At 40.2% G+C, this 20,562-nt stretch overlaps 1 protein-coding gene across 2 annotated transcripts; it reads right to left on the reverse strand.

The window, feature by feature from the left end:
• Positions 1 to 497: 497 nt before the first annotated feature.
• Positions 498 to 19,619, reverse strand: kif2a (kinesin family member 2A). Of its 2 annotated transcripts, XM_042421830.1 has the most exons (21): positions 19,405 to 19,619; positions 12,905 to 12,999; positions 11,095 to 11,217; positions 9,861 to 9,915; positions 9,177 to 9,293; positions 7,439 to 7,539; positions 7,192 to 7,287; positions 7,043 to 7,097; positions 6,753 to 6,915; positions 6,471 to 6,561; positions 6,285 to 6,348; positions 6,049 to 6,140; positions 5,815 to 5,957; positions 5,467 to 5,671; positions 5,130 to 5,240; positions 4,965 to 5,032; positions 4,542 to 4,667; positions 3,436 to 3,583; positions 2,037 to 2,138; positions 1,582 to 1,717; positions 498 to 1,480 (listed from the first exon to the last, which is right to left on the reverse strand). In XM_042421830.1, the coding sequence occupies exons 1-21, from the start codon at positions 19,463 to 19,465 to the stop codon at positions 1,395 to 1,397; spliced, it is 2,238 nt and encodes a 745-aa protein (XP_042277764.1). In that variant the 5' UTR covers positions 19,466 to 19,619; the 3' UTR covers positions 498 to 1,394. The 2 variants fall into 2 exon arrangements, with proteins under 2 accessions (XP_042277764.1, XP_042277765.1); XM_042421831.1 differs by lacking the exon at positions 4,542 to 4,667.
• Between the last annotated feature and the right edge of the window lie 943 nt (positions 19,620 to 20,562).

Consider the following 20,562-nt stretch of genomic DNA (forward strand, 5'->3'; position numbering starts at 1 on the left):
AAACCATTTCAAAGTAGAACTTTCAAAAAATAGCCAAATGGACCTTTTGTCGCTTTCACAAACCAGTTCCCAGAGCTTCATTACTATGCATGACGTCACATCGGCCTGTGGAGGGTAACCCGTCATCTGGGTTCGCTGAGTGCATGTATGATGCAATGAGATAAAATGTTGTATTGTCTTTTTTTCCATTGATGGAGGCATGTAGTTGTAAGACAGATATATGTGAGATGTACATTTGGCCAAAAATATGAGGATGTAGTGAGATGAAACTTCTATCTTTGTCTGTTAAGCAGCAGCAGAGTGTGATGTTAAAGTCAGTGCCGTTGCAGACTCACTGTCAGAGGGTTTTATAATGTAGTCACTCAACACTGATTAAAGATGGCTCTGAATGATATAACACACTCCATCCGCCACACATATGCAAAGAGGGGACAGTGTGTGGCGGTTGGAACGAAGCCTGGTTGAGCCCTTGAGGCCTATTTGAATGAACTCAAACATTCAAATGAAACACATGAATCTTTATTACTTCATCCAGCATTACATCCGGTGCAAACACTGAGCAACATAACCAATAGTAGGTCAGTGGTTTTCACTATACATTTATTAATAGCTGTTTTTTTCTAGTTTCATTTTTATACCAAAGTGTTAAACAGGGGTGGAAAACATGTTTTACATTAAGTAAGAGTTATTAAGTCAGTCGCCACATAGAATGACATGGCACAAACCGAAGCAAACTACATGTAAAAACCTTTCAGGAACACAAGGAAAGAAACCAAACACAAAGGAAAGAAGCGCAGAGTGGCTTCTTCAAAACTGGTAAAAGCTCTGAGAAGGAAGAAAAACAGAGAAGAGATCGCTTATAATGAGATATGACTATACAGTGAGGACCTAAAAGCATTGAAAACTGAGGACAGTGGTGTACATACGCTACCAGAGTGCACATGCAGACATGTCAGCCAGAGCAACCAGGAATCAGACAACTGGTTTTATGTGGTAAACTTTTTAAAACATGTTCAGTGAGGATCTCTTCTGAAACCAGATCAAAAATATTCTGATCAAAGAAAGTACAAACAAGTATAAAAGAAAATAATTTAAGAAGAACCAAGTTGGGGGAACTAAACATTCTCCATGGAAGAAAAAAAAAAAAAAAAAACCTACTAAAAAAGGAAGGAAATACAACTATTTTCCTTCCGAAGTTTTCTAACAAGACCATAGTGAGAGAAGAGCCAGTTTTGTTAGGAGTGGGATCATAACAAATGCAATTCCTTGAGCCTGTTGGTATGTCAGTCCTTTTATTCATGTTTTCACAGCTGCTAGTGACAGCCCGAGTTGTGCCGAACATCTAGTGGTTATGTTTCTGTATGTGCCACTTAAACCGCTTCAGCTGTCAGTCTCTAAAGAGCACGTGGCCTCTTGGGATTGATCTGCTTACTGGCTTGCTCCTCCTCCTGGAGTGTGGAGCGGAATGACTTCACTTTATCTGTTAAAAAAAAAAAAAAAAGACAGGAGGAGAAGTCATTATAAAAGAGTGATTCCTGTTAGCTGGAGCAGGATTTATTAGCCTGTGTGCTTCAGTCATACCTCGGAGCTCGGTGAGGATGTCTATCTTCTGGTCTAGGATCTGCTCCAGCTGAGTAGCGTACGATTCAACGTCATAGTCCACCTCCTCTGTCATCTCTAGCAGCACCTTTTCATCCTCCAGCCACCTGATAGACTCCTGCTCAGAGAAAAAAAACACAGACGAGTGTATATTTAGATTTGTTTTTTTATAGCCTGAGATGAAATCCTGCCAGCGGGACTAAAGAATGACCTCTGGAGAAAACAGAAAATACAGCTCCCTCGTTATCATAACACATTTATTGCTTTTATTTAACATTTGCTATGTTTAGACACGTCCGTATTTGTTTACCTTAATCGATGTACAGAAATAACAAAAGATCCTACAAATAACAAATGGCATACATCTGTCTTCATATACATGTACAGGTACAACAGGCTTTAGTATTTAAAGAGTCGTTTTGGGGTTTTCTTCTGACCTGGAAAACAGCACGGTGGTCCTCCAGGACCTGCTCCTCCATCTCCACTAACTGAGACACGGCCTCGTGGAAGGTGAACAGCTGGGGAGACACTTCCTCCTCCTGGGAAACGTATTTACAGAGTCAACAAGGGACACTGAGAAGCTCACCTAGCATTCCCAGCAGCACAAAACTAAACATGACGCATTTTATGACATCACTGCTGAGATCTGAATTCCAGTGGCGTTTATTTAGAGATTATAAACACATTTCAGAATTCTTACAAGCAACAGCGTCTCTCAGGTCTTTTGAAATCTGCTTCTCTGTTACTCGACTATAAGCTGTTGGAATACTTACTACGTGCTACAACATGACACTTTATTCAAATAATTTTCAAATGTTTTTAGAATTTTCAAATAACGTCTGTGGCACCTTGAATGAACAGATCAGGTATTTATTTTATTGGTTAGCCAAAAACAGACAATGTACTGCTTATCAATAATGTGACAGAGGATTTTATCCATATTGCCCACTCCTAACAGAGTTTTAGAAGTAAAAAGTTTTTCAGATGACCGTTTGGACTTCGCCCATACTCCTCTTCTATATGTGAACTCGTGCAGTTCAAAGTCGTATGTTGTATTCATTTTTCCTAAACAAAATTAGTTAGAATTAACCTTGAAGTGACCTCTTCTTCATTTGTTCTGGTCATGCTGAAGCTGAATTTTAGACATCAGTCTTTCTGACTTCATCTGAAATCTTACAATGTCCCATTGAGCCAAACCCTCTAACAAAAACAAACAAGGTATTCCAGCCCTCATCTCCTTACTGGTTTACGAAGCTATGCTGATCAAATGGAGAGAAACTGGCCCTCCTCCCTCATTACCGACGGATTATGGACATTCTGTTTGTTTGACACTTATACACAATTATTTGTCGCTTCACTTTAAAGTCTAAGTTTAAAGTTTAAAGTCAAGTGTGGGGCCCATTTTCTGTCCTTTTTTGAGAAACTGGAGACTGATGTCTTTTAGTAACTGCTCCATACTACTATTATTGTTATTAATGTTATTATTATTATTATTTTTATTAGCATCATCATCATCATAATATTAGTTTTTTTCTCTCTCAATAGTTATTATGAATGTTTTATGTATTTGTTCTTTTTTTTTTTAATGAATATTACTTTCTCTTTTATTCTATGTATTATGTAATTGCATGTAATTTTCATATATAAACTCCTTGGTTTGTCACTTGCAGGGTAATATGTGTGTGTGTGTGTGTGTGTGTAGGTTTGAGTTACATGCATCTGTCAGCTGGATACCTGGGTTGAGTTAACAGGAAAAATATAACTTTTCTACTTGTACTTTTCCATATTGATATTCAATAAATATGTAATGTAAAAGAACAAACTCTGGATACTTACATTCTGCTCACAGAGCAGTTTGAGGTCGTCTCTCTGTGGCGAGATGCTCAGCCACTCTTCGTCCAAAAGATCCAGCTGGTTTACAGTATGGATGTTGGGTCGACCCCCCTCCATCACCTGGTTGGGGTCCACCGTCAGCTCCTTCACCCTGCGGACGTAAGAGACACAGAGCTGATCAGGACCGATTCACAGCGCACACCCATCCTGAACATGGCTGCTGTTTGATCGGGGGCGGGAAGTTAACTGTGGGGTCACAATTTGCACAGGGTGGTAGCATCATGACAGCAGTGACATCATGCATGGGGAGAGATGGCTTTTGTTTTGTAGATGTCAGTTTGTTCTCATAACGAGCATGCAGAGTCCTTTTCACTACAAACGAATGGCTCATCTGTTCACGTAGTTAAAGTTGACTTGTCAGGTTCTCCTGTATAATATAATGTAATACAATAAATGTCACACACAAGAATCCGGATGGTTAGCGATTGTGTTTAATGAGGTTTAATGAGCTGCTGAGATATTACTGCCCTGTTCTCGACCTGCAGGTCCAGCGCTAATTAATTATCACTATGTGAGAAAGATTATCTGCTGAGAGTTGGCTCAAACAAAAGCTCATCCTGGATGCAATTACTGAACAGCTTCACGGATGTCTTACTGTTATTATTGGCACCAAACAGCAGCTGACACTTTACTGAGTCAAGTCGTGAACTACTGTGCGTTAATTCTGACTAATCACACCCGGGTTTCACAGTTGACCCTGTCATCCAGCTGCTCAGCTTCATCCAGGCTTCACACACCCACACGGACAGACGGATGTGTGTGTGTGTGTTCTTCAGGAGTCAGTGAAAAGAAAACAGCCACGTGGAAGCACAAGTCACAGCAGGCGAGGAGAATGAAAAGTGTCACTTCATGCAGATGAAACAGAGGAAGGATAAGAAGATAGTGGAGGTGACCGGCTGATGAAGTGAATGGAAGCTGCTAAAATGAGCTCATAAATGAGGATCATTTTATAATGTCATAAAATACCTGCAGGGAGCGCATGCACAGTATGTGTGTGTTTTGTGTGTTTGTGTATGCGTGCAGTGGTTGTGCTTTGGGGAGTGCTTGACCTGCTGGGAGAGGTAGCAGCAAAGTCATCAAACTCAAAGGTATTGGTGGGCGAGTGCTCGGGGCGACTCCCCTGACCGCCCTGAGAGAAGGGGATGTCCGACGGACTAATCCCAAACTCCTTCACTCTACACAGCGGCACCAGCGCACAGAGGAGCAGAGGACGGGAGAGAAGAGGGAAAAGGCAGGAAAAAGAAAGGAGAGAGGACATACAAGAGAGTCAGACAGAACTACAGAGAGTAGGCAGACATATTCACAATGTTTACACTTCAAATATTGGTACAACTAAGACAATTTCAATCTATACAAAGGCCACTGGGGATTATTGTGGAATTAGGAGCTATGAAGGTGGTATAATTTCAAAACGGTGCATGATTTCTGTTCCTGTGCCCGTAATGCACTGTAGCAGATCAATATATTTGCACCTGTTGGCGTAGCGTAGTGTGTTGAGGGTGTTCTCGCAGGATGTCATACCAGGAGAGATTGTTGCAATCTGTCCAGACAAAGAGAAGAACATTCAGATTAACGTTGTCTAAGGAAGACGTATGAAAACGTGGACACAGGTAGTTATATTAAGGCAATGGACTGACCATGCATGTGCGTGAATTTTCTCCAATGAAGGAGTCTCGCAGGACCTGGGTGAGCTTACTGGCTCTGAATGGAGTGTGGGGCTTGTTACGGCCGAGAGCCCTGATACACTCCTGAAACAAGAAGGAAGGGAGAAACACATCATATGGTACCTATATGGCACTATTAGGGTGTAACATAGTAGTAATACATATACATCGCTGTCACATAACAATTTAAAATAACACTTTGTCTGTTCACAAACAAATAAGCTGAACTTAAGTGGCAGCTAAAGTGGCATAATTAGCACTAAAACAAAGCTCCTGCCATTACTGCCACTTTACATCTCCGCCCACACACCTTGAGCGCCAGCAGGCTTTTGTTGATCTCAGCTCCCTCTAGTCGAGTCTGGCGGTCGGCACTTGATGTATCAGCCCCTCTCTCATTCCCTGCGAGGTCGATGAGGGAGAACTTGCCGTGCATCTTCCCCTTCCTCCGAAGAATGATCTGGAAAACGGCGTGGCTGCGAGATGAGTGGGCGTTTGCGGATGTCTGCCCTGATGTTCTGGGAGTCACAAAAAAGGAGACATACTGTGAACATGTGATGGAAGACCATGATCGTATCATGTACTGAGCAAAGAAATGAACTCAACCCTTGGAATTGCACCACAGACAACAACTACGCTGACAAAGTTTCTGTTGTCCCACCTGCAGCTGTTGCCCACTTCTATGAGTTTCAAGACATCCTCTGTGCACTTGACCTCCTTCTCCTGAAGCCCCACAACCTGCACTTGCTGCTTCCCGTCCTCCAGCACCCTCAACTTAGCTTTACGATTCAGCAGGTCAAACACCTAACAGTACATACACACAGTGGGTACTGGTTAGTGTTTTATTTAGGGGAAAAAAAGCAAAAAACAAAACAAATGACTACATATCACTTGCCTTCCCACTGTAGATTTCAAAGAAGGTTGCGTACACTTGTAGATCTAACTTCTTGTAATTGGGTTTCTTCAACATGAGAAATACATCCCGAGCTGCATGAAAAGAGATGAAACATCTAAAAACCTCACCCGAGCAAACGAACCCATTTAAAATAAGGAACCAAACAGATTTCATTCAACATCTTCATTCACTAGAATACAATAAATTAGCACAGATAACATAACTCAATGACTTACCAGCTAATGCATAAATTCCTTTAGAACAATCTTGGTTCTTCCCAGAAAAATCTCCACCCATAGTCTAAAACACAGAACACAATACAACGTCGCTTAGGAGATATTTTCAAATTGTATGCAAGGGTAAAAAAATATAGCAGGTTGTCAAGTACGTGATGTGGTTTTTTTTCATTGCATGTCACTCACATGTGTTTTTCCACTGCCTGTCTGGCCGTAAGCGAAGCAGGTGGCCATGCCTCTCTCAAAAATGGTCTCCACTAGAGGTCTGGCAGTAAACCTTCAAGATGAGGCAGAGCACATATCGATTCATTACTTCAGCTACAAATGCACGATATAAACCTGTAAGCTTTAGAAAAACAAACCATGAAAGTCAGTATTTCCATTCTACAAACAATTCATAACCCTCGTTGTACTCACTACGAAGATGCAACTTCAATGAACCAACAAGCAGCTGTTGACCAAACCGACCTGTAAACCATCTCGTTGGTAGTGCTGTCGTCAAAGGCGTAGTCAAAGCGGAAGGTCTGGTTCTCCAGGTAGCGGGTCAGGTCCACTTTCTGTTTAGGTTCATGAACCATCACCACGTCTTTACTGGGGATGGTGATCACATCTAAATCCTTCACGGTCAACTCTGGAACACAGCAGAGACGAGACTTTTAAATTGCGCAGGCCGAGCATGAACATTAACACGTAATACTGCACAGACGTATGATGATTGGTCACAAGGATCCCGCATTGTTTCTGATAGAGGATCTTACCTTTCTTGTTGAGTGGACGTTTCCTCACACAAACACATATTCTGTGCTCTTCGATCTGGACAGTGCAACGGGGAACATTTTATTATATTGTTGTTGAAGATCAATATCTAACAATCAGGATAGAAGGAGAGGCTACAGTTTCTACTCACCACATCTGCTGTGGTCAGGGGCCGGTAGTCTAGGCTGGCTCGGAAATCTCTAATCATGTACATGATCTCATAGTTAGGGATGGTTGTATCCACCTCCTGATGGAAGACCAGGAGAAACAGATATTAAAGATATTATTTCCTCATCTTTTAATTTAACATCTCAACGTCACTAAGCTTAAGTTGCAATCATCATTCAATAAATATATTTTGTTACTTAAGAAGGAGAAAGGAAAATAAATGTATGTACCTGAGCTCTCTTCTCCCTGAGCTCCTGTTGCTGAAGCCGACGCCGCTCTCTTTTCTCCTGCAGTTTCTCCACCTCCTTCACACAGTTCGACTTCCTCCTCGCTGCCATTAAGACAAGAGATACGATAACTATTACCTTTCACAGGATATGCCAACAGCGTTCCTTTGTATAGAGAGCTCTTCCTCTCTCCATCCTTCTTTCAATCTGTTTCTGCTACTTCCTCAGTCTTCTCGCTTGGTTCGAGCAGTATCTTTCTCTCAGTGAGTCTTTCTTTTCCCTTTGTTCAAACAGAACTCTATGGGAGACCTTGGGCTATTTCCAACAAAGCAGAACAGTGATAGTTCTTAAGCACAGAGCAGGGTGCAGTGGCTGGCACACAGTGCCTCCAGTATAACACTAGCTGCTCTCTCCACGTAAAAAAAACAAAAGGCCTTTACAGTGTGTTCAAAACCTGCTCTCCTCAATTATCCTTTCTATCTGCATCCTAAATCACAACTGGACTTGGAGACTGCTAAAACCCATCACTGACAACTTAGATATGTGCCTCATACTACTGCAAACAAAAATGAGTGATGGTTTCAAATCAAGTATGGTTAGAAAATAGTTCAGCAATCAAACACAAGGTTATTCCAAATCTCCCAGCACAGCACACCCACAGATTAGTGTTGTTTCAGGTCAATCACAAATAATTAGTAACTGCAATAAAGAACACAAGTTAGCAAATATGCGAGTAATGGCCACTTCTGATTCCTTGCAGTTTATAAAAACCAGATGTTACGTGATTAGCCCTGGCTCGCTGCTATAGCCCCAGCTTCCCACTGCAAAGCCTGGCCGAAGCCCTGTAATACAGTCCTGGCCTCCTGCTGGCTCCAGTCCCTGAGAACCCAGACTATCAGAGCAGATGGATTAATAATCTGCTCTAATCTGGGAGGAGACGATGAGCTGGGTTAGCACTAGGACAAGGCAGTAAGAGGAATGCAGCACCGTCACTACTTGTGGGTTACTCAGCCTCAAAGGCTGTCGGTGGGGGAGCTGAGGGGCGAAGAGGGGAAACAAAGCTTCTCCCTCCCTCTCCTTTCAGCTCACCAAATGACAGTGAGCACTTCCAAGGAATGGAGGGTAAAGAAAAAGGTTATTGTTGCTGTGTGGGCCTAGAGGAGTAACGCACAGTGCCACAGGCTTTTCCACGTGTGTGCTTGTGTGTGACTCAGCAGAAATCAGACGGGGAAAAGACAGCGCAGTCAAACAGCAGCACAAACGCTCCCCCCCCCCCACCCGCCCCCCATCTAATACCCAGAAAGCCTGTCTGCTGGATGGATTGCATCTGTGCTACTTCACCAACACAGCAGTGACACCACAGCACTGAATCGTATCTGGCAGACATTTTAGGTGTACAAACATCTTGTAAGACTAGAGGACTCTCAGATTCTATTGGGGACTCTATTAGAATCACCAAAAAGCGTTGAGGACAGGGGAAACATGCAGGTGATACATACAAAGCTGTCCAAACTCCTTTCTGGATATCGGTTGATGTGAGGATTCTGCGATAAACATGTGGTCAACAAAAACATTAGATATTCAAAAGTTAAGATAATAGGTTCTCTTTACTGCTAAATCTAGATATCAAAAATACTCTACATGTTAAAAAGTGTTGGCATTTTTCACTGTTCATTTGAGAAAGATAATTAGATCACAGCTTTGGTTAATTAAAAATACATTATAGTTTTGATCACGTTACCATTCTGCAGTTGCTGTTGTGTCTGAGCTTGGGTGGGCTGTGCGGGCTGCTGGGATGGAGGTGGTGGTGCTGGCTCTGGTTGTTGAGGCTGTGGGGGTCTGGCCCGGGTCGGAATCACTGGAAAGACAAAACCCACAAAGATTAAGAGAGAGACTTCCTGATTCAGATGCCGTCAACACAAGACTTTTGAGCTTGCCGTTAAAAATGAAGCTGAGATGTCACGCCCCCGCATGGCCTGATATCCTATATTATACACGTTTTACCTCGTTCCTCTCCTTCAGGGAACAGAGGTTATAGTAACAGCAAAACTTAACTGAACTTAGCTGCTTCAAATAAAAGTCTGTTTGACTATGGATGACTTTTACCCAAAATGATCAAAAATTAGAGTTCTAGGTTTATTTTTATTTACATCTTTTATATAACAGTTTTCTGTATACATTTAAAAAGTCAACTAATCATAAAACATTGTGACACAAAAGGTTTAAAATGTGTAAAATGGTCAATAAATTGACCATTGCTTTTTTTATCTGCCATCAATACCGCAGATATTCGATATCCCAACACAAATAATTCCTCTACCATGATAAAAGTTGTTTTGTTAATTTAAATTCAATTTTAAGATTTAATAGTCATAGATTATGGTAGGATATTTGCAAAATTCCCCAAGCATTGTCTGAAACAAACCTCTATTATCCCTGGACGGAGTGTCATTCTTAGTAGGTGCTATCGTCCGACGGTTCTGCAAGGAGAAACAAAAGCTACAGTAAGATATTGTAGGATAAGAGGGCATATATTTCATGTCTCCTCAAGACTTGACAAAGAAACTTTTTTTTCCCCCTTTCATTCAGTTTTCAAACCCTTCTGTTTTCCTTAGTTACTTCCTTGGTTATGTAGAGATACAGAAATAGACAAAGCCTGAGAATCAGATTAGTGCTGATTACAGAGGCCTCTTTGTTAACACCAGTGTTTGTGATGACACTGCCAAATGCACAGCTTTGTGCTGGTGTAGTGACACCTTTTCTTTTAAAAAACAAATGTGAGTACACTTTGTCCAAAACACAAAAGGCTGTAACACCTCGACATTTATTTGTGAGGACTGCTTTAGAGCTATACAATACATTCAAAAAAAATACTACAATTACAAAATACTAAGAGAACAAAATTACAGCAGACTATTAGAGTAGCAGGTGCAGGTGTGCAAAATAGACTGCAACATTATACTCTGATGCAGAACACAACTTCTGGATAGTAGTTTAAATTTCACATTATAAAATAAAATGACCTAATGCCAGAGATGGTTTGTTACACAGAACCATATGAGAAGTCGTCCTTGGAAACTGTTTGGACAAGGGAAGGCACTTTCAAAAAAATACCTGGCAGGTGATTGGATGAACCATCTGTCTATCACCGTCTATTACTGTCTTACCTTGCGAGGCAGCTGGATTCGTGAGATCACGCGAGAATCGTCATAGCTTGAAGCCTGGCGAGATGGATTCTCGCGTGATCTTGTGATGTTGCAAATCCAGCTGCACAAGGTAATAAATCTTAAGCAAAATCATCTAATTTTCAATTTATGTGCAGTTTTCATTTCAAATGTTTTATTTGTTGAATGTGACAATATAAAAACACCCCTAATCTACTGTCCAGTATACACAGTGTACTTAACAGACCAATTAACTGGTTAGTTCAGAGGATCCAGGGCCTACATTTCCAGCAAGGTCCAGCAAACTGCAGCCATATACAGCAACTATACAAACTGGACTGAACACTTTAGATACACTGTAGCTATGATGTGAACGAAGGATGTAAAACAGAGGAGAGAATCAAAAGAAAAAGAAAGAAGCTGTGTTTTCTTTTAAACAATATAAAACTGATTTGTTACAGATGTTTCCAGATAAGGTAACATACTAGTACTCACCTTAGCAATTTTGTTGACCTTCACACATGTGGGGGTAGGTGGGGGTGGAGTCTCTGGACTAGGGGCAATCTCCTCATCTGGGGCCACATCTGGGTTAAGTGCAAATATACTCTCCAAATCAATCTGTCCAGAAATAAAGGAGTATTATCACCAAAGTCAACTGATGACATGCCAATCAACCAATGTTTGTCATTAAACAATGTGATCATACAACATGTTTCATACACAAACAGACATTCGTTACAAAAAGGCTTTTGATCAGTCCTTGAAAACCTGCGCTACCTAACTGAAGATTTCAGAATGAAAAAAATGGCTTTTAGACAAAGGTTTGAAGATGGATCAGAGGTTTAGTAGTAACCTGTGAAGGTGTGTGGTTTATATGTGTCGTGATTTGTCGTGATTTGTTTTCATGTTGACATTAAACAGCCTTTTTCTGCTGATGAGTGTCAAAGAAGCCTAAATACATCCACAGATTCAATGTGTAAAACATGGAAATGGGTGGTTTAACACTTTTATAGGCACTACGTGTCATTTATATAACATAGCACATATCTCAGTTTTAATTAGTTAATTTGAATAAGTTGCCCTATCAGCTAAAGAGCAGAGACAGACTGTAGCAGAGGTGTGGACTTGAATCATTTGGACATGAATCACAACTTAAATCACAATCTGTGACTTTAATGTTGGATATTTAAAAAAAAAAAGAAGAAAAAAGTCTTGCATCTTGAATGACCCGATACCCACAAAGCCCAAAAATTAAAAGTTATGCTTCCATCACATGGATATCCCATGAATGTGTGTGCTTGTCAGTGAGCAACAAACAAATGCAAAGTATTAATTCATAACTCGCTATCTTGCTTTAAAGTCCTGATTCTTTATCTTGACTGAATACATTTATTTGTTCAACTTAAAATTATTAATTAATTAGGATTTTGTATTTTCAAAGTTCACTTGTCATCCAACTGTGTAAGTGTTGCTGACTACACTGAATCTTGGCTTAAGTATTTGTCTCAGGCCAGTCATTACTTGCTTGTTGGTCAATACATCCAAATTTGTTTAAAACCCCTGATCTAAGGGCTTAACTGAGTTTTTGGAGCATACAGAGTACACAGATGGACAGCAGAGATGTGGATTATGCTGCCAAAGTGATTTGGTGAGTTTCTGTGGATACTTTTTCAACTATGAATTACAAGTGGAATACATGACCACAAATGCTGTTTTCTGAAAAAGGAAACTACAATTTTTTTTCACCAGCTCACTGTCAACACCACATGGGTTGAGTCTTTGAATCTTAAAAGGGTAAAAATGAGCACTACAGTGTGGTCATATGTACTGTAAATACTGTATATTAGCAATATCTGAAGTTAGCCAGCGATAACCTGAGCTTACAGCTATTGCTAAAACTACGACATAAGTTAGTGTAATGGTAATGATCTTTCTTTTCACTCTGTCCCTCTTTAATCCTGTCAGTTAACCAGAGAGATTGAGAGGGAGAAAGTACCTTGAACCTACATTAGCATCTCTATATATAGAAAATATATGATAAGTATAAAATAAAAAGAATACAATGAGGTTACATTGCTGTACTGGGATATACTGCAGAGTATACACAGTGTGGGACATATGAGTACAGGCTGCGTTAGCTCATGCACATCAGTGTTCAGAGAGTGATGTCTGGTGGGACTGTAGCACATACAGGCTGGTTGTGTAATCATCATAGCTCTTAATGTCATTGGATGCATTATTCATTGCTTTGGGCAATAAAAGGACATGCTGCTGGTTCCTTGAGTGGTAATAAATGGTGGTTTACCTCTTTCCCTTTTGTGTCTCCATTTTCTATCCACTCCACTGTGACGCTCTCGTTGTCCTCATTCAGTGAGGTCACCATCGCCTGATGTATGCGTCCTGTGACAGTGCCACAAACCGGGAAAGACAAACATCAGACGGGAAGGCTATAAAGAGGGAAGGTAGTGCATCGAAGGCACAAACTTTTATCCTAAGAACTGGCTGCCAGGATAGTCAACTTTACCAAATACAGTATATTTTAATTGTTAATTAGCGGCGTGATAAAAACCCTGTGCTATCCACCCTCTCATGTTTTACAATAATTACATATATTTTGATACAAATGTTCTTTTGCTCCACCTTTTTTCACTGACACAGATTCACATATTAGTAGGGTGAATGACAAAAGGCCAAATTACCACCTGCAAGCCTGATCAGATCTACAGCTAGTCGTGTTAAATTAGAGCCGCTTTTTATTTGGAGGTGCAGCAAGGTTGAAAAACCTCACAAGGGTTATGTTTTTAAGAATGTAGTAAATTATATTTGATGATTTGTCAGGACGCTCTGATTTGCTGTGTTCGTATTGAGGGCTTGTGTAGCGTTATCTTACTTTTTAGCTTGAGCTTTAATTTATCTAAACAAATTTCGTGGAGGACAAAATTCACACCAACAGGGCTGGGCGGTGATTCAGTGTCATCCTTTATCAACTTTTGGCTGAATCATTGCACTGATGATATGACCTTATTAGCACTGCAACTAACAATCGTTATGATTGATTAATCTGTAGATTATTTTCGCGATTAACTGATTAGTTGTTTGGTCTATGAAATGTCAGAAAATTGTGAAAAATGTTAATAAGTGTTCCCCAAAGACTAAGATGTAAACTAAAATGTCTTGTTTTGTCCCGACCAACAGTCCACAACCCGAGGATATTCAGTTTACTATCATAAAGGACTAAAGAAACAGAAAAGATTCACATTTAAGAAGCTCAAAACAATTAACAAATTAGGTTAATTTTCTGTTAAATGAATAATTGTTGCAGCTCCAGACCATCTATTATCATTCTACAAATTTAATTATCCAAATGAAGGATTCTGTGCAAGCTGTAATTAAAGAATAACAAAATTAATTACTGAAGTTTTTGTTTAAAGCATATGAAGAACTAGGTCTTATGTGATTCAAACACTGGAACAGAGGTCATTGCTTTGAACAACAGTTTAATATATATCAATATTGTAAAATATCAGTATTAATATTGTCATAACGATATCCACCTTAACATCCAGCCTGAAAGACTGGAAAAGCTGAGAACAGCTCTGTACATAGCAGTGTTGAACAATGTCCTACTAAACCAAAACTAAACCAAAAGAGCATTTTAATTTGACATCAACATCTAAAATATCAGGAGGCAATTGGTTCCTTTGGATGTAAATTTAAGAGCAAGGAAAAAGCCTTAGGCTAATCTTAGTAAGCTGAGCTCTGACCAAAAGGTTTGATAATCACCCATTGGAGAGAATCACTGATAATAGAGACACGCACAGCTGCTGCTGCTGCTAGCCTGTAATGCTTCTCTCCATCTCTATGTGTGCAGCGTAATAATACCAGCTGTAAAGAGCCTGCTCAGCCCCCCCATCTTTGTCTATCTGGATATGACTGTATGCTGTAAACTCCCAGCACAATCCAGGAAAACGACATGTTCCTGTATCCATTATTCAGAGACACACTGGGAACTAGTGAGCAAAGATGCTTTTAGTGTTGCTGCTGAACGTTTCACTGATCTAACACACGATGGTTTTACATTGGCAAGATACAGAAAAGGGAAATCTTATGTCTTAAAACAGGAAGAGTTGGAAAGAAAACATTTGTACACTCTAAAGACATCCAGCTCCATAATGTACAAATCTCCCATTTATTAAAAATGAAATGCTCTATATTTAATAAATAAACTGATTGAATATGCATACATTTATTTCACTGTAACAAAAATGAATTAACACTAGATGAAGAGCAGCCACCTTTGTTGATGGTAGAGTATGGTGCATGTCTTTCTGTCATGTCATGTCAAAATGATTAGACAATACTGTTACATGATTAATTTACTAGTGTAATAGAGCACAACCTTATTGTGACAGACCGCTTCCATAAAAAAGACAATAATAATGTCAACTGTACCACTCAGCCTTATCCTCCATCCCTCTATTAGAAATGACACTTATCCTCATATGGCTCTACTTTACTGGTTGAGCCTGAGCTCAAGCCTGTTCTCATGTCAGCAGTTTTCAGATTCATAGTAACATATCTACATGGCCACATGTCACATTACTAAGGCCTTATGAGAGTGGAATAACAAAAATTATTCTCCATGTACAATCAACACCAAATAACACAAGCCCCCATAAGCCATGAGAACTGTTTCAATGCACCTTGGCATTAATTCCCAAAGTCTCTGTAACTCTACTCAAAGGAGGAACGTCATTCTTCCAAAAGACATTCCCTCATTTCATGTTTTGATGATGGTGGAGGAGAACACTGTCTATCACTCCTGTCCAAATCTCTTATAGGTGTTCAAATGGATGGATACCTGGTGATATAAAGGGCCACAACGTATGGGTCACTTGCCTGTCATACTCAAACTTTTCAGTGACCCCATGAGGAAACATCTACTTATTTACTCAGGTGTTTCCTTTATTTCATCACCTGTTATGCATGTGCAACTTTCATTAGTGTCCTTCAGCAACTACAATGCTGACATCTGCACTCTGGAAACAGCCAGACATGAATACAAGTGCAAATAACCCAATGCTGAACTGTAAGAAGGGGGGTTACAGAAAAACCTTGGCAACAGTAAGGGTGGCTGGAACAGGCATGTGATGCTTGATGCCACACCTCTACTTAAGGAGTGTTGAGAGCATGGCGTGCTGCAATAGTGACTGCAATACTCAGAGGATTACAGTGAGGCACGGAGGCAACAGGGGGTCAGGCAAGGATCATCAAATCACTGCTGCTTTCTGCTGACAACTTTCTGCTAGTAATAAAAAAAAAAAAGAAAGTGGAAAAAAAGCAAACGTGACTGACTGCTTGGCTCATGTTAGAGGTAAATTTGAAACCACAGCCTTCCTGTGGGTTCATACGCATCAGACTCTACTCAACATGCTGCTAAGTAACTGCAGAGCAACAACTTCCTCCAAAACCACTTATGTGGAAAAATTGGTTACATCAAACTACATCCAGTAATTCTCAAATTTATCAAAATATACCATATAAAGCACTTTCACACTTAAAGTAGACAAACTTTAGTTTTGCTCCTCCCAGTGGGAATCACAGAAGAGGACTGAGAAATCAAATTACAACAGTGAAGCAGCTTGACACAAATAAATGTTAGAAGAAGTCCTGCCAACTCTGCTGGCTTAGCAAGATGTTTTGTTGTATCAACCTCACACAGCGGCATCCTTACTGTCTGTTAACAGCACTTCATCTCTACTGTCGACATTAAAAAGTGTGTCTCGACATAATGACCCGGATAATCCTTGTGGCTGCCAGGAGAGGTAGACATCTTGTTAAACCAAAAACAAACAGAATATGTGGCAAGAATATCGGAGTTCAATAGATGACTTCCTCACAATGCAACAGAAAATAATTTCCCATGAAAAGAGATTCTAAGGAAGGTCACTGCTTGTAGAAATGTACGGGTATCCATAGTCCAGACAGTATAACCTGTGGAAGGAACATCCAGCCACAGTAACACCATACACAACAATGGGTATGTAGGGGGCCCGTCTAACCTGTTGTATCCAGAGGCCTGGAGATTTTGGACACAAAAGCAAGCTCCATACCATCACCAAGACAGCGTTTCTTACTGTAAGAACAACTCATTCCCTCCACATCCAGAGAAGGTAGGGTATTATAGTGAGACAGGGCTGAAACTGAAGATTATATCCTGTTATTGATTAAACTCAATCATTTTTAAAACTATGACAAATGCTCCTTACAAGTTACCAATGCCCAATGTGATAACCTGAAATGACTTATTTTGTCTGTGCAACTGTCAAGAAACCCAAAAGTATTTAATTTGCAAGAATATGAAACAGAAAATCTGGAAATCATCACTTTTGAGAGGCTAAAAACAGCAAATATTCAACAGTTTTAATTGTTAAGTGACTTAAACGTTTAATGAATTATCAAAATGATCATTAATCGCTTTTCTGCCGATCAAATTAATCAATTACTTGCTTCAACACTAGTACAAAGCCTTAAGCTGGGTTCAGGTGTCCATACCAGAAAGCATCTGCCGTGTCGCAGACACTCACCTACCAGACCCAGACACACTTCTGAGCAGTTGTACAGTCTGATCTTGGAAACAGGAACATTTATTTTCCCTCCAGAGATCAGTGGACCTCTACACTAGGCCATAATATCACACTCCATTTCTAAACCTACCTCCATGAGCTGAAATGCTAAGTCGCACACTGGCTTGTCTTAGAGCAGCTAATCTGCTGATTTCTGTAACTGAATGCACTGTCCACTGTGTCCCACTTTACTTTACTTTACTAAAACCTGGCTGAATGGGTACGCTGACACTCCCCAGTAACCGAAGGGGCTTAAAAGGGGGTGCTTCAAGCTCTGCTAAGCCAGGGGAACAAACAAAGCCCTTAAAGCATCAGTTTCACTGAAGGCAACCTTCAATGAAAGTGTGTCAACATGTCACAGATTGAGAAAAATGATGCAGTCCACAATCACTAAGCTGGTGGGTGGCCTGTATCTATCACTCTACTTTAAAAGACACATCTATATTTCACATAAAAATGAATGCCAAACAGGGAATCTAGGGTGATAAACTGAGCAATGACTAAAGATCATGTGCTGAATACTGCAAAATTATTGTCTGTAAGATATAGCTCTCACCAGGATTGACTTTGAAAAGGAGAAAAAAAAAACAGGGGAAACAAGAGAGTCCTGGCAGAATTGAGGGAGCTGGCTGCAACAGATGGGGTGGTGGCTAATGGCCTGAATCTGGCTCGAATTTGAACCAGCCCAGCCACCAACCCCCTGGAGAGCGGGCAATCCCTGTTCTGGATGCAAACCCAACCAGCAGGGAAAAGGACAGACAGAACCACTTCCCTCTCTGGGCTGCACGTTTCTTTTAACGTCTCACTCCAGGCCTGATGGGTACTGAGGACAGTATAATCACATGGCCTATGGATGATGGCATTAAAGACATTATCATCAACAACCAATACAAACGGTTAAAAACACACCCCTTTGCGACCAGCTTTCTTCTCATTGTTCAAAAGGATATTTGGTGTTTATGGGTTTTATTCAAAAACAACATCACTGGGTGTAGCCTAATCCTGGAAGAGCCAGCAGGAATGACACAAACCTTTCCCTCATCTTTGGCTATCTGGCCCTGAAGCAATGTACAACTGTACAGTTACACACTCAGAATAAAGCTGACATTCACATAGAGAAGAGTCATACAACAAACCGCCTCTCCCTGTCTCTGTCTAACTACCCCTCTGTTAAAAAAGCTGAAGCTCCAGTGAGTGTTTGTCACCCCAGCTTCCTCTTGTTGGCAGTGAATGATATGCAGTACTTCTGTAAAAAGCACGCAGCTGTCACAAGCATATCATACACTACTGGTTGTTTGTTTGTCTTCCTATATATTGGCATATATTATCGAGGATTAGCTAGGTTTCCTTGGTGCAAAGGATGATCTGATCCAGACCATTATCCACAAAAGCAATTTGTTAACCAAGATCTTGGGATACGTCTATTTATGCCATTATAAACAAACAATAGTGTGTCAAATTTACCATCTGTTAAAAAAACAAGATTCTTCATTTGAAGGCAATTAAGTTAGAGGTTTCCATAACAACTGAAATAACGTTAGGTTAATGTTAGGTGAAACTCGCTCTGTAAAGATCTAGGTTAAGCTAAAAAAAAATGGCTAATTGAATTGCATATAACGCTTGGTTAGAGCACAAAACACATCCAAAGCAAAAACTACTCGTTGCTGTATACAAAAAAAGCCGGCAGCATTAGCGTTAGCCGTTAAGCTAATCTCCAGCTAATGTTGCTCTCTATCGAACTAACGTTAGCTTGGTTAGCAATTTAGCCAGCTAAGCTAATGTTATGTTACAAATTATTGGTTAACGTTAGTATAAAATCATTTAGGTAACGTTTACCGTTGCACTGACGTTGGTGTTTTGGCTAACGTTAGTTACATTAGATACCAAATTGAAGAAGGCGCTTGCAGTTATCAAACGTTATGAATTAACTAACATTGTCGACAAATGTGTCTTTTATTCGCATAGAAGCCCAGCTAACAAAAGGTAAAGGCTCATTCAAAAGGCTTTGGCCATGTTGAGGCACTCCGCCCTGACAGCTAATATTAACGTTTTCCTGCAGCTAACGTTACGCTCTGCAGACAGGAACAACGGTTGCTGTGTTCAACAGCACCGCAGCAACAAAGATCCCCAAACAACTTACACAGTGCGACGAGAAAAGAATAGGCAGGGTGAAACTTACCATCACTGCGCTTTATCTCCACGTAAGTACCGACGACAAGCTTCCCAAAAGCCGACGCCATTCTACATTACTTATACAATTAACAGAAACAGGACTAAAGACTTCTAATGAGCCGGGAAAATGCAGCTTCTTGTGTTGGCTCAGTCTTTGGTTCGGAGAGGAAGATGCAGGCGGCAGAGTGAGCTAGCATTACGTAGCTACCAAGAATAGCTAATTCCTTTCCGGTCTGGCATTTCAAAATAAGATCTGGTTAAATATGACCTGCAGAAAATTAATTCAGTATGTGCAGATAAACATGTATGTAGATAAACTGTATGTAACAGTATGCGCAAATAAACATGTATGTAAATAAACTATGTACAGATAAATGTATGTAGATAAACTGTATGTAACAGTATGCGCAAATAAACATGTATGTAAATAAACTATGTACAGATAAATGTATGTAGATAAACTGTATGTAACAGTATGTGCAGATAAACATATATGTACATGCACTATATGTAACAGTATGCAGATTAAATGATAACTTCTGTTGTGATTTGGAGGTATATAAATAAAACTGACTTAAACATGTCACCATGATAAAAGCATGTATTGCATTTAATCATTTTTGAAAAAACTTAATGATGTTCAAAGTCTGATACCTGTAAATGTCTTAACGTGTATGGTACTACTAGTAGAATAACTCAAGTACTGTAGTCCAGTGGTTCTCAAACTTTTTCATGTCAAGGACCCCTAAACTGACACAAATTAGACCACGGACTCCTACTTGATAAGATTTTGTCCCTGGGTCCCCCATCTGATAAAATTTTGGCTTTTAGGTGTTTAATTACAGTGTATGAAACCCACGACCAAAATAGTCATACATGCTGTCATTGTGTCACTTATGGATGGAACTATAGTCAAAATAAATTATTCCCCTTTTTGCTGGGGACCCCCTGGAACTCCCTCAAGGACCCCTGGGGGTCCCCGGACCCCACTTTGAAAACCACTGTTGTAAGCTACTTATTCTTCTAAATGATCAAACAGTATGTAAAATAATTCAATTAGCTCAACCTCAAACAGCTGCAACACTGAATTTCTGCTTACACATTAATGCATCAGTAATAATTCATGCAGAAAATCATACAAAATAATATAACTCTGACAGGGGTG

This window comes from Thunnus maccoyii, chromosome 9 (assembly GCF_910596095.1).
Source record: "Thunnus maccoyii chromosome 9, fThuMac1.1, whole genome shotgun sequence".
In the NCBI taxonomy this organism is placed as follows: domain Eukaryota; kingdom Metazoa; phylum Chordata; class Actinopteri; order Scombriformes; family Scombridae; genus Thunnus; species Thunnus maccoyii.

Excerpts from the sequence above, each read along its gene's own strand:
- kif2a (XM_042421830.1), bottom strand. The coding sequence starts at position 19,465 with ATGGCGTCGGCTTTTGGGAAGCTTGTCGTCGGTACTTACGTGGAGATA. Across the intron at positions 5,958-6,048 it reads TTGAAATCTACAGTGGGAAG|GTGTTTGACCTGCTGAATCG; the intron begins GCAAGTGATATG and ends ATGTACTGTTAG. Across the intron at positions 2,139-3,435 it reads AACTGCTCTGTGAGCAGAAT|GAGGAGGAAGTGTCTCCCCA; the intron begins GTAAGTATCCAG and ends TACGTTTCCCAG.